The sequence below is a fragment of the Acipenser ruthenus genome, chromosome 4 (genome assembly GCF_902713425.1).
Source record: "Acipenser ruthenus chromosome 4, fAciRut3.2 maternal haplotype, whole genome shotgun sequence".
Taxonomy (NCBI): Eukaryota; Metazoa; Chordata; class Actinopteri; order Acipenseriformes; family Acipenseridae; genus Acipenser; species Acipenser ruthenus.
In genome coordinates, this window is record NC_081192.1 from 96,045,264 (window position 1) to 96,059,392 (window position 14,129).

A 14,129-nucleotide genomic window follows, 5' to 3' on the forward strand; every position below is an offset into this window, starting at 1 on the left:
ATAACAAAAAAGATGCAGTGTTGTCAGACCTTGAATAATGCAAAGAAAATAAGTTCATATTCATTTTTAAACAACACAATACTAATGTTTTAACTTAGGAAGAGTTCAGAAATCAATATTTGGTGGAATAACCATGATTTTCAAGCACAGCTTTGATGCGTCTTGGCATGCTCTCCACCAGTCTTTCACATTGATGTTGGGTGACTTTATGCCACTCCTGGCGCAAAAATTCAAGCAGCTCGGCTTTGTTTGATGGCTTGTGACCATCCATCTTCCTCTTGATCACATTCCAGGGGTTTTCAATGGGGTTCAGGTCTGGAGATTGGGCTGGCCATGATAGGGTCTTGATCTGGTGGTCCTCCATCCACACCTTGATTGGCTGTGTGGCATGGAGCATTGTCCTGCTGGAAAAACCAATCCTCAGAGTTGGGGATCATTGTCAGAGCAGAAGGAAGCAAGTTTTCTTCCAGGACAACCTTGTACTTGGCTTGATTCATGTCAAAGCTGCCCGATTCCAGCCTTGCTGAAGCACCCCCAGATCATCACCGATCCTCCACCACATTTCACAGTGGGTGCGAGACACTGTGGCTTGTAGGCTTCTCCAGGTCTCCGTCTAACCATTAGACGACCAGGTGTTGGGCAAAGCTGAAAATTTGACTCATCTGGGGGTGCTTCAGCAAGGCTGGAATCGGGCAGATTTGTCTTTGTGAAGGACGCATGAATCAAGCCAAGTACAAGGTTGTCCTGGAAGAAAACTTGCTTCCTTCTACTCTGACAATGTTCCCCAACTCTGAGAATTGGTTTTTCCAGCAGGACGGTGCTCCATGCCACACAGCCAGGTCAATCAAGGTGTGGATGGAGGACCACCAGATCAAGACCCTATCATGGCCAGCCCAATCTCCAGACCTGAACCCCATTGAAAACCTCTGGAATGTGATCAAGAGGAAGATGGATGGTCACAAGCCATCAAACAAAGCTGAGCTGCTTGGATTTTTGCGCCAGGAGTGGCATAAAGTCACCCAACATCAATGTGAAAGACTGGTGGAGAGCATTCCAAGACGCATCAAAGCTGTGCTTGAAAATCAAGGTTATTCCACCAAATATTGATTTCTGAACTCTTCCTAAGTTAAAACATTAGTATTGTGTTGTTTAAAAATGAATATGAACTTTCTTTGCATTATTCAAGGTCTGACAACATTGCATCTTTTTTGTTATTTTGACCAGTTGTCAAATAAATGCTCTAAATGACAATATTTTTATTTGGAATTTGGGAGAAATGTTGTCGGTAGTTTATAGAATAAAACAAAAATGTTCATTTTACCCAAACACATACCTATAAATAGTAAAACCAGAGAAACTGATAATTTTGCAGTGGTCTCTTAATTTTTTCCAGAGCTGTATATATATAGAATTTTTTAAAACATGTCTATAGGTGTATTGTTTGTTTTGCATTTTGAAAATAATTTGATCAGATTACAGAAATATGACACCTAAATAATACAAGTTATTAAATAGCAATTTGTTGATTTCATTGTTCTTTGCTGTATTCATCACTTTCCAAATACAGTGTTACTAAAAGTAAAAAATGATTTAACACACCAGTGGGCCCAATTTTAAGGCAATGCAATGATACATTTTCTGAGAGGAATAGAACAACTGTTATATAAAACTAGCAAAGGCAAAGCCGAGTTATTATTTGCTGTAATTTCTTGTTTCTTCTTGTACCACTATAATTATTTCATTCTTCAATGACAATTTGCCTTAGGCTTTGCAATTGCTTCACAATAGGCCCCCAAATCTACATTTTCCTTAGACTAAATAAAATGTAGCATTGCTTTTTTTTCCAGCAAATGAATGGGAACATCCTACATGGCGAAAAGGTTTTCTATGTGTTTATTACACATTTATTGCTAAGTAACTAACAATATTGATGTTATTGTGCATTTTTATTTCCCCATTAAGGATTAATACCGATTTATTTAATCAGCCTGTAGTGTTTAGTTGTATTTTTTTTTTACTTTAACCTGCTTCTTTTATATTTTATTTATTTTATTTTTTATCAACAGTAAAAATAATGTACAGCAGCCTATACCTGTGCGCATTTAGTGCATCTTCTACACAGTATATTAAAACTGCAAATTTTGTAAGAAGATGTCAGCACTAATTTGTTTCCCCTACTGTAGTGCTTTCAGAAGTGCAAAGGTAGCGCATTATTAGTAATTTGCTTATTAATGTGCGCTTGTTTCAGACACATCCTTACCTGTCCCTGCTTTGAGAGTCTCTGATACCCCTAGGAATGCATGCTTTTTTAAAGGTAAGTCTAACCTATTAACAATAATAGACTGTAAGTAAAACAGATTTTTTGTCATATGATTTAACTAGAAGAGTAGCCATCAAGCCAAATATATACTTGTTACAGTGTTAATATGTCCTTTAGAGACAAAAAACAATACAGAGCCATGCTGAATATATTTATATATGTATATTTTAGTTCTGATAAATATTAAATCCTGACATACATTTTAAAAGTTACAGTGATAAACTGTTCAGCTTTGTACATGTATTCAATAGTAAACCACAATAATAATAATAATAATAATAATAATAATAATAATAATAATAATAATAATAATAATAATAATAATAATATCTGTATTTTGATATAGCGCCTTTCATTGTGGACCACCATCACAAAGTGCTTTATAGAGGTAGGCTGTGAACTGTGCATTGTATGCAGAGTCACTTACAAAAGGACATATGCAAATAGTTTTGGTGCAAATTAAAAACTAGAAACCATTTTATCATTTTAGTCAGCACCTGATATTTGGAATGTCACTAATTCAATTAGAATATTCATTTTATGCACACTACTTATGCAAGTTTCAGCTGAACTGACCTACTATTGAATCACAGGTATTTGAAAACACTGATGCATGAAATGCAGGGTTTATTAGCACTTCAGAGGGATTTTTAAAAATAAAATGTCATTAAAAATAAGAAATCAAATATACATGATTATGATTATGCCTATACTGTGATTTTACTATATTTTAATGTTTTTGTACCTTTTTTTACCATTCTTTACTGTACTTCTTTGTTATTTACCATGCTTGCTGATGCCTTACTATGCTTTGCTATGCTTTTTTATGTTTTTATCAATATAAACTGCAGTAAAAAGGGAATTGTTACAATATATAAAATATGTTCTTCTATCCTTATTAATAAATGATCCTTAGAAAATGTATTGATGCAGTTTTCCCTGCACTTCTTCTAACTAACCCCAGAAATGAGTCTCCAAAGTGACTACACTGTTCCCTGTGCTTTCCCTAATTCAAGCATTCACACTTTGTACAAACCACAAGTGTAATAACTGCCCACAAATGTAATATCTCCCACAAATGTAATATCTCCCAAAAATGGAATAACTGCCCACAAATGTAATATCTCCCACAAATGTAACAACTGCCCACAAAAGTAATATCTCCCACAAAGGTAATAACCACCTGCCCACAAATGTAATAACTACCCACGTGTAATAATCTCTCCCAAAAATGTTATAAACATCTACCAACTTTCAGTTATTATTTATTACAACAAAAAAATTATTGGTCATCATTAACTACAAGAGTATATACTTTAATCATTGGGCAGTCATTATTGGGGGTATGCGAATGGCTTTTATTTATTTTTTAATCTTTATATCTAAAAATTGGCACTAATGAATATTATTAATTATAAGTTAAATTGTTATTTAAATACATAAATAAATATGTACTAAGTAATTAATGGGTATTATCATGGATGCAACATTTGTGGGAGACATTATATATGTGAACAGGTGGTTAATACATTTGTGGGTGATATTACATTTGTGAGAAGGTGGTTATTACATTTGTGGGTTAGATTATTACATTTGTGGGCAGGTGGTTATTACATTTGTGGATGAGATTATTACATTTGTGGGCAGGTGGTTATTACATTTGTGGGAGATATTACATGTGGTCAGGTGGTTATTACATTTGTGGGATATATTACATTTGTGGTCAGGTAGTTATTACATTTGTGGTCAGGTGGTTATTACATTTGTGGTCAGTTATTACATTTGTGGGCAGGTGGTTATTACATTTGTGGGAGATATTACATTTGTGGGCAAGTGGTTATTACATTTGTGGTCAGTTATTACATTTGTGGTTTGTACAACTTCACTGCATGCAGGTCTAAATTAGATGCAGTTTCTGAGCACCAAAGGAGATCAGGCTAACAAGGCATCAGGTAAGATGGTGGTTATAGAGAATTAATTTAGACATCAAGCTCTGCTGCACAGATTCTTGAGGCGACTCAAGACCAGTCTGAAACCTGACAACTCTCCAGACACATCCTGCTCACAGTAAATCTGTAGCAGTTTCAGGATCTGAGAGTCGAACACAATGGATTTACTCTGAATTAAAAGTTGTAGTTTTCCAAACAAGTAAACCAGTTATCCATAAGGCAGGACCTGTGTCTATGTTTAGTTTGTCCTAGCTAAAAGGCAAGGCTCTTGGTTTAAAAGTAGTTCATTGATTTTTGACAAGGGGAAAGCCGTCGATCAAACTCCTGTTGTATGCCAATAAGACTGCTAAAAAAACAGGTCTTGAGAGGAGAGCAAGTAGACTTGAGATTGGATCACAGTTAAAGCTCACACATAGTAAACACACATGCAGAACTGCTCTATTACTACACTCTAATCCAAAGCTAATAGAAGAGGTGTTTGCAATTGAATGAGCCGCTGTGAATGATAATTCAATGGCAGTTTTTTTACAGAGCCCAAGCAGGCTGTGGTTCAAATGACCCCCTTTATTTTTCAAATGATTATTTATCTTAACACATAATAATGGAAGATGATTATTTACTTTACTTACTTGTTCCTCTGAGGCTGCCTTGTTTCTTCTGCTTGCAGTTAAGACCAGGGATTTCTGCATGGAAGATTTCATACAATATACTTCCATAAGTGCACTTCACTTTAGTTCTGATTTCATCAGTGATAGCAAAACGCTTAGAATGATTTTCATTCTTCACTTGGTTTAGCCTTTTGTTATCCAAAATTAACTGGTAAATTAAGTATGACTGATCATTAACCATAATCCTAACATTTAAGTTATTGAATTAATGAAATGGAAGCAGACAATTTCTTCATAGGATTTAATCATATTCATTTCTGCATGAGAGATTCAAGGCAAGGTTATTAGAAAACTGATCAAAACCATTTACAATGAGGAACTTATCTGCACAGACACACAGGGTGATTATATAGTCAGTTGCCAATATGTGCTGCTGTTGTGGAAAATATAATGACTGCAGGAGAAAAGAAACTTGGCAGGAGCAGTCACCAAATGATGGACAGAAAGATTCTAGGACTAACATCACACGTCAACAGCAAAGTGTCATTGCATTAACAGCAAAGCAAAATCACAACCAAGTCCTTGTATTTTCCTGCTCATTGTCTCAATCAGGTAGGCTTGTTTTAATAAAAAATAAAAAATAAATGATCAAAACTTTTCATTTCCCCCAAAATACACTCTATTTTTTTCAGACATTCTGGCGAGTTGCCAAGTAGAAAGGGAACGGATTTTCATAATCACTTTTTTCACATCTTCCAAGATGGTTATGCTGATTATCTTTATCTATTCACATGTATTGTGCTAAAAGAAGAATGTTTCTGTTTCTGATCATTTTCTGGTTTGTTGATTTTATACACTTGGCTTTTGTTGGTGTTGTGAAAATGAATTGTACAGTATGAACCGAAGTGTTTAATCCGTTATAGAAGGAGAAGTGGCTTATTTTTCATGATAAGCAGTGGATTTCCACTACTGATGCTATCTGTTGGTTGCTGTTTGTTACTACACACAGACAATGTTCTTAATATTAGGATTGTGTAGGTCCCAGACTCCCGGCGCATTGACCTGTCACGTGACAACATGGTTTTGGAAATGAAGGATTTTCTGATGTTATTTATAGTCTTTAGTTTTTCGGCAGTGTTTTATGTTATGTACTTGTGAGCTATTTTTTACCTTTTCTATTATGTTTTCTGCATGGATATACAAAACTCAAGGCGCAACAGAAAACAGAAAACCAAACAGAGTGAAACTTATCTAGAGTAACAATGTGAAATGCATAGACCGGGTTGAAAGATTGTATTCATAGAATAACATGGAAAAAGGCATACCATAGTTATTATTGTTGCCAAATGTAGACAGATTTCCTGCTGAGTATAAAAAAGGCACAGAGGGATAATCATTTCTTCATCAGAGACTGCAGATGCATCTTCACATTTATTTCAAATGAAAATTGCTTCATAACCCGATTAGCTTCAGGCATTTTCACAGTGATGATGAGTGTAATGTAACAATATCTCAAGAAAAGGCTTTCAGTGCTACAGAATATGCCTCCTTACTAATGTCTTTTTTAGAATGTAGAATGTAAAGAAGTCAGAAGTTTAAAGGTTTTGGGAATACCTTATTTTGCTTGTAAAATTGTTGACGTACTGTTACAGTACGCACATTCTAACAGTTTAATATCATTCAATAGCTTGCTTTTGTAAGATGTGCTGTAAAAAGAAAACAGTAAGTGAGAGTTTTCAACTTGCTTCTGACTTGCTAATTTTCTATAAAATTCTTTATGCAGTTGAAATTATTTTTAGTTTACAAACCAATTTCTATTCTTTACCATGAAGCAGTTGGATTCAAAATAGTTAAAATACCCATAACCAGGATAGCATACCATATAAACCTTAAAAAAGATGAGCTATATATATATAGTGTGAACTTGGAGAACGTTTTTGAGAAAATGCAAGGTTGCACTGTACTTTAATGCAGGCATTCCTCTACAGTGTCTTTGTTAGTCTTGTTGGTGCAACATATTCCACCATCTCTGAACTAATCACTTTGACATTTGCCAATTATTTTACATAACTGCTGTTTTAATGAGTGGCCTTTGATCCAACTAATTCCCTCAATTACATAAAGAAAATAAAAGGGTATCGTTTTTGATGAGAAACAGATCAAGATGATATGGGTCATGGAAGCAATGTAAAATTTTAGAATCTAGTCATGAATAAAATAATAAAGTGCAGCAGCAGAGAAGATGGACTGAATAGTCCAGCAGCACTCTCTTATATAAATGGTGCTGTATTATTTACGAGAGCTAGCTAACACATAATGCACTCTCAGCAGAGAGACATTTTGCAGTAAACTGGGCTTCATATTAAATTGATTCCGGTAATAGAAAGTTGCTCTATTAATAATTAACATTAGAAATAAGCAGAAACCTTTATGTAATGTTACTGTTGGGGCGAGGGGTCACACAATGTTCAAATCAAATGCTGGTGGAAATGTCTAATTGTAACATGTGTAATCAATAGAGAACATCAGTAATTAACCCTGACCCAGTCATTATTAGGACTGTTATGCCTGCTACTAAATTACAAACTACAAGCATTCCAGTGTAGCATTTTAAGGACGTACTGTTTCAATAAAATGCAAAACAGATTGATGTTACATAAACTACTGTTTACCATCTGTATCAATATATACATGGAAATAATGATAATAATTATATTATTATAATATCTTTATGTAGCGCCTTTCATAGTGGACCACCATAACAAAGCATTTTACAATAACATGATATATTGACACAAACATTCGAAATATAGTGTGAGAATTCTGTACAATTAAACTTAATCCCAGTCACAAAGCGACTGAATGACAGAATCAAAGAAGTTGTGGAAGCCCCTGTAATTAGGAGATAATACAATGCTATTACCCCTATAATTAGAAGATAATACAATGCTATTACCCTTGTAATTAGAAGATAATACAATGATATTCGTGTTCAATCACTGTTGTGTGGTAGCTGAGTCACAGTCTTTATAAACTGCATTGCTCTTTCACTTCAGCAGTGAACATGTTGAGGCTGATCCTGTCAGTCAGTTTCCACAACCGGCAGGTTATTGCTGTACTGTGTGTTCCTCGTTCTTTTGTTGTTATTGATTAACAAATTAATGAAATCAAGTATACAGTTATCTCTTGGCCCTTGACCTTCCTATTTATTGATCATTCAAGTCACTGACATGTTTTGCTTGGTGTTTTAAATTGCTTCCCAATTGCAAATCAAATTGTGGCAGCATTTACTTGTATTATATCTTTCTTTTTTTACATGAAACCAATGTTGGGTGACTCAGACATCTTTGTAAATTATATGTTTTTAAACTAGTTGGTAATTTAAAATGTTAGTCATACTTGCTTAGAAAAAATATTCATGGGGTCCCTGTTCTTGGGGTCCCACCTGGTAAGGCATGACCGTGTGCTGTGCAGGAGAGTCAGGGGAGTGAAGGCTCAGACTGGTTCTGCCACTCCCGCAGGGAATTGCTGCTCGGAGGGATCGTATAAATGCACTGTGTTTACTTTTCTTTCTACACAGCTGAAGAATGGCTTTTGTCCGAAACATCCTGAAATAAAATATTTTTTTAATCATTTAAACTATTACATATTTTTGACAATAAATACTAAATGGATACAATGCATCAGAGATTACTGTTATGAAAACCCCCGTCCAAAAATGCTATCAAATAGAGCAAACCAAAAGGCAGCACCATTAAAACAAATGATTAGCCTGCTGGTTATTTTATTAACTTGATACCCACTGAGAAGCGTTATCAATGTGGTCTGTTTTTTATGATGGTAGAAGAGGGTTCAAGTGCTCACTGGCATTACAGAAAAACAGACAAAAGCAACTCCACTTAATTTAAGCTTGCAACTGGTTTCCATTGCCAGAAAGGTTTACTACAATAATGACAACATGATATTTTGCCTACCGAATTTTGTACCTCTGACAGTTAGGTTACTTGGTACAGATGAAAAGAACCAAATGCTTTCAGATATTGGTTTCATATTCAGTACACATCTGTTTTCTATAATTCTATAGGTCAATTGTGATTGTGGACAAGCAAAAATAACACTTTTGTGGCAGAAATGGACAAAACTACTGTTGGCATTGGAGGAACTGACTTCATTATTGCAGGGTTATGTTACCAGCATGCTAAACGGTACAATGACCTTGCTATTGATTTCCCACCATATTTACCTGCCATGATCTCAAAAATACTCTATTTGAAAATATCAGTGCCAATTGTGAAAGCAGCACGTATGCAGTTATGTTACAAGTGGAAGTTATTATACCCACAAGATTATTGGTAATCTTTTCAATTTTAACTGTGAAAGTCCCTGGGATGCCTTTGCCTTTACCAGGCGCCTGGGCAGTAAGATCCGCTGTTGTGTGATGAAGAGATAAAATCCCTGTCTGTTCTGTCTCTGTAACCCGCATGAGTGCCAGATACAATGTAATGCTCCCTCACCCCCACTCCCCCAATGGCACTGGCCATGATAAGACCTTGATTTGGTTAGAAGAAGTCTGAGAAGAAGAACAGCAGATCTTTGTTTTTAATTTGTGATATTGGATAGATTAGGCCTGTACAGAAACACGTAGAAATGAAATTCCATCAATTGAAAATGTCATGCAATACCTTTGTTTTCTTCACACATTAAATCTAGTGCCTCCGGATAGTGTAAAAGCAAGATGTTCCAATCTTGTCTGTGTCATTGTAATGATACATACTATTGTGACTTAGAGTGGCATTGTACAGTAACTCTTTGTAGTATTTCAATGTCTGAAACACAATAGCATATTATACATTGCAACACTGAACATGCTTTTCTGGAAAAGATAAGGAACGCATGTAAAGCAGTGTCAGAACACAGAAGTGGCTATGTGTTAGAGAGTACTGCTTTAAATAAAGCTGTAACGGATTCTGCTGTGATAGCGATAGAACACAGTCAGAAGAAGACTCACTGACTGAGTAAAGCTAACTGTGTCCAGAAGAAAGATTTGATATTACTGCATGTTAATACTCATTACCGACCCTAAATAAGATAATCAGTGTCATCCTTACCTGTCCTTTCCTGAACAATGCTGCTCCCTTTTGTGACATCCAAGTAGTGCTCAATTGACTAATAACCTCTGGAGCCAGGTGAAGCGTTTGTTTCTAGCCAGGTGAAGCATTTGTTTCTAGCCAGGTGAAGCATTTGTTTCTAGCCAGGTGAAGCATTTGTTTCTAGCCAGGTGAAGCATTTGTTTCTAGCCAGGTGAAGCATTTGTTTCTAGCCAGGTGAAGCATTTGTTTCTAAGATTAATGCCATTCCCTTAAATCTCCAGCAACGGTTTGTATATTTTTCTCAATACCAAATATATGGATTATATGTGCTGTTAAATATCTCTGTACCAAATCTAACCCTTTTCTCTTCTTTTCTCTGCTCTTCTGTTACATATTGTCTGATGGGCATGTCCGTATATTGAGGAACTATAATGCTCTCCAAAACTTTAGCAGAAAAGTATATGAAGGTGTCTATATGCTTTGCAACACAAGGTTTATTCATGAAAAATATACTTCAGTGTTTGTGTGTACTGAATATAGCCTGTTATCTTGTATATAAACCTTCTTGTTATATTACACTGTAATAAGATACTGAATTTATTCAATTTCCTACTTGAAAATGAAATGGCAGTTTGAAATATACAGGCAGCATTTCTTTATGTGCCAGCCTTTTTGACTGAAGCAACTTTATTTTTGCTGCCTGCTCATCTACAGTGCTCTGTAGGTGTGCAGGTTTGCAAGGGGGTCGGCGCTCAACAACAGGATCATGACTGATGCATTAGGAGGAAAAGATCACCAGGAAGGAATGTGTTTATGACCAAATTATTAAATCGTTCAAAATCTTTTTTTCAGGAATAGAATGAGCATTAATCTAGAAATTGGGTCATGGTATTGTGCTTTGTATTTATGTGTCATCGTGGCATTATTAATAGGCTACTACATGGAGTTTGCAAAAGAAATGACAATATGCACATATTTATTGACCATTAATTGTTTGGTTTCTTTTCCTTATGAAAGAAAAACAAATTTTCCCAGACAAATTAACATTATACTGTCAATTTGTGAGCAATGTTTAATTACTGTATCCCACGGTTTCTTTTTTTTACTTTAAAATAAATAGGTATACTCTATGTAGAAAAGACTAATCATTTTTTTGAGATTGTATTTGCCTATGATTTTTAACTAGACACACGCATTTCAAAACTGGGTGGGACTATCATTTAGGCTATACAGTATATCCCAACTGCAATAACATTTTAGATGTATTCCCCCCAGAGTATTAATTCAATCCATCTTGATATCTAATTGTTTTTAACAAAGTCCCACTGACAAGGCCCATTGAAATAAAAATAAAAATATCTCATTGGGGGTTATTATATTCTCACAGCAAAACATAAATCATAAAACAACATATGGGTCTGTAACAGCTAGACCCAAGAGACAGCAATGAACAATATTTAGAAAAAAAAGCTATGCATTTAAAAGACAATTTTAGCCAATTATACCAGCAATGACACCATGATCAGCCATCATTGTGCCTTCAGTGTAAACGGGTGAATTGACTTTTTTGTTGTTCTATAACCACTTAAATATAATAAAATGCACATATGCAACTTTCTGTTTGACAGCTGGTTGGTATTACTGTGCACAGTCCTTTCATTTGTAGACAATTATAAAAATGTGCCTTATTGCAAATGTTACTATTGATCTCTCGTTATAGGAACAAATAGCACATGATCCATCTTGTCAAATCTGACTGTAGTAGGATTTCAAATAACAGCACCACACAGGCATCAAAATACTACAGCAAACCCTTTCTCATTCATAAACCCCTTGAATGTCAGCTTTTTATTGGATTGTAGAGACATGTTTAGTGCCTATACAAGACTGAGTGCGTTGCACAAACAGGATAAACAAGTTTATGAAGGTTTCTGACCTTGTCCTTGTGGGACTGACCTCTAAAGGCATGATAAGGTTCACAGGTACATTGCTTTATCTGAATCTCCTCTTAGCAAAATATAATGGAGGCATTGTAACATTTTTAATGGTGCCACGTTTCTTAGTTTAAAATCAGACAGTTATTTCTATATAGTGAAATGACACTGATCATTGCAAAGTATGTGTATGTATATATTATTTTTGGGTGTCTATGTATTCACTCAAGTCAGTGAAGCAGCGATGTTTACACAATATCTTAATTAACTCTTAATGTCACAAAGGTCACAGATTGAATAATAACACTTTCCATGAGCATATATTTTGCACTAAACCAAGGTTCTCTACCTCAAGGGTGTCAATAAATCCACAATACCTCATAGCTCATTTTCTGTACTGTATCTTTTGTTTTACAGATACGCTAGTTTTTAACAGCTAAACAGGGCAGTTTTCAAAGGATTTACACTCACAGATCATCTTTGTTCATACTTTGACATACCAATGATATACGTATGCACACCGGTTATCGGTTATTGTTTTTTTTTTTTTGTTTTTTTTTTAAATAAAGTGGCTGCCCCAGTTTGGCACATTTATTAAAATATTTTAAACTGAAATTTTTAGCATTTATTTTAAAAAATAGCAAATTGATATATCATTTTTAACTGTGTCTTTTATGTTTTTTCTCTGTTCATGCCTCAACTTTCATACAATGTTTACACCTCTAGCAAGACTTGTAGTTTTTATTACCAGTTTGATGTTTATTTTAAGTCTTTGAAAGCATCTTGCTTTGGATCTAGTTTTCACCTGGCTGTGACAGGATGGCTGTCGTGGTGACATCAGGCCAGACGCAGGAAGAAAACACACAAGCAGTACTGCAGGGCAAAAGATGCGGCGTGCGCTGTTTATTTAAATAACAAAAATAAAATAAATATTTAAACAAAAACAATACTTACAGAGCAAAATAAAGGTTTTAACAAAAACAAAAATCACGAACACAAAACACCAAACAAATGAACCAGGTCAGGCTGGGCAAATCGCCTTCACTGTTCCTAGATTATTTTTACTTTACTTTCTTTTTCATTTTGTTTCTTTCTCGTTTCTTTATCCTCTCTTTCTCTTGCTTCGTTCTCTCCTCTGAACAACCCACCCAGGGAGAACTGCAGGCTTATATGCAGGTGACCATCTCCCAATTAGCAACAAATTAATCACTTAATTAATTCGGGAGATGGCCACCTTCTACACAAGGTTTTTAAATTTTGGATGGGGCTTCCCAGATCTACAGTTTTAATAACAATTATGTAACTTAATAATCCAGAATAACATTATTACAATGTAAACAACACTATTTATTGAAGGAGTGTTCTCATATAGACATATGAAAATAACCTAATTCACCACACCAGTTAACTTCCCAACTCCTATGATAAAGAATTTCAGTTCATCCAATTTCAGTTGGGAGGCTGGTAATTGTTACAAGGGAACCTCTGCTGCCTTGATGTTCGAGGTGAAATTTGTTAATTCTTGAAAGTTAGATCTAACCTGAAAATGAATGACACTGTCTTACTCGGTGTACCGCAGGCCTTGTGTAAAGAAAGGGACAATGAGGAGTGGAGTTACAGTGAATATTTTCCTTTTCATTTAACAATCAGGTGATGCATATAGAAAATAGTAAGGTCTGAATTAATATTTCATTCATTTAAAAAATGTATTTAAAAAAAGGTATTTCTTTGCATCAACAAGAAACTCAATCAGAATAACAGATTTTAGTTTGTTCTCTGCTGGGTTCCTGCTATTTCTGTGCACATACTCATTGCTGTGCTCTCTATAACTGTGTTCAGTTCTTCCAGTGAGATTGCTTGATGCACAGCTTAATGTTGTTACAGTTTTTGCTTTCCAGGATTTAGCTCATAATAATATATTCCCCTACACTGGAATATGGCAAAAGTATAGTGCACTGATAATAAGCAATCATATAGTTGAGTTGACACAATTGGAAAAGGGACACTAAACAGGCTGCTAAGGTCTACAGATTTAATTACAAGAAATCTCATAACTCGATATCACCATTTGCATCATCTGATTTCTGCACCTCATTGTAATCGGTGTAGTAAACGTACTGATTATAATACTGTTTAACTAATCAACTTGTGAACAACATAATCTAAAGGCATATGAACCTTAACCTTTATTAAGAAATACATGTGACTACAAATTGCACAGAAGGAGC

The 14,129-nt window shown here is 35.0% G+C and overlaps 1 protein-coding gene across 9 annotated transcripts in view; it reads left to right on the forward strand.

The window, feature by feature from the left end:
* The window catches only part of LOC117400632 (RNA-binding Raly-like protein), a 166,165-nt gene that overhangs the window by 95,272 nt on the left and 56,764 nt on the right, over positions 1 to 14,129 (forward strand). For 7 of the 9 annotated variants that reach the window (XM_059023122.1, XM_059023120.1, XM_059023119.1 and 4 more), the window contains one exon: positions 2,249 to 2,314. The exons of the other annotated variants lie outside the window; for them this stretch is intronic. In XM_059023122.1, the coding sequence (XP_058879105.1) occupies positions 2,249 to 2,314 (66 nt within the window). The remainder of the gene's footprint in view (positions 1 to 2,248; positions 2,315 to 14,129) is intronic. 9 annotated transcript variants of the gene reach the window in all.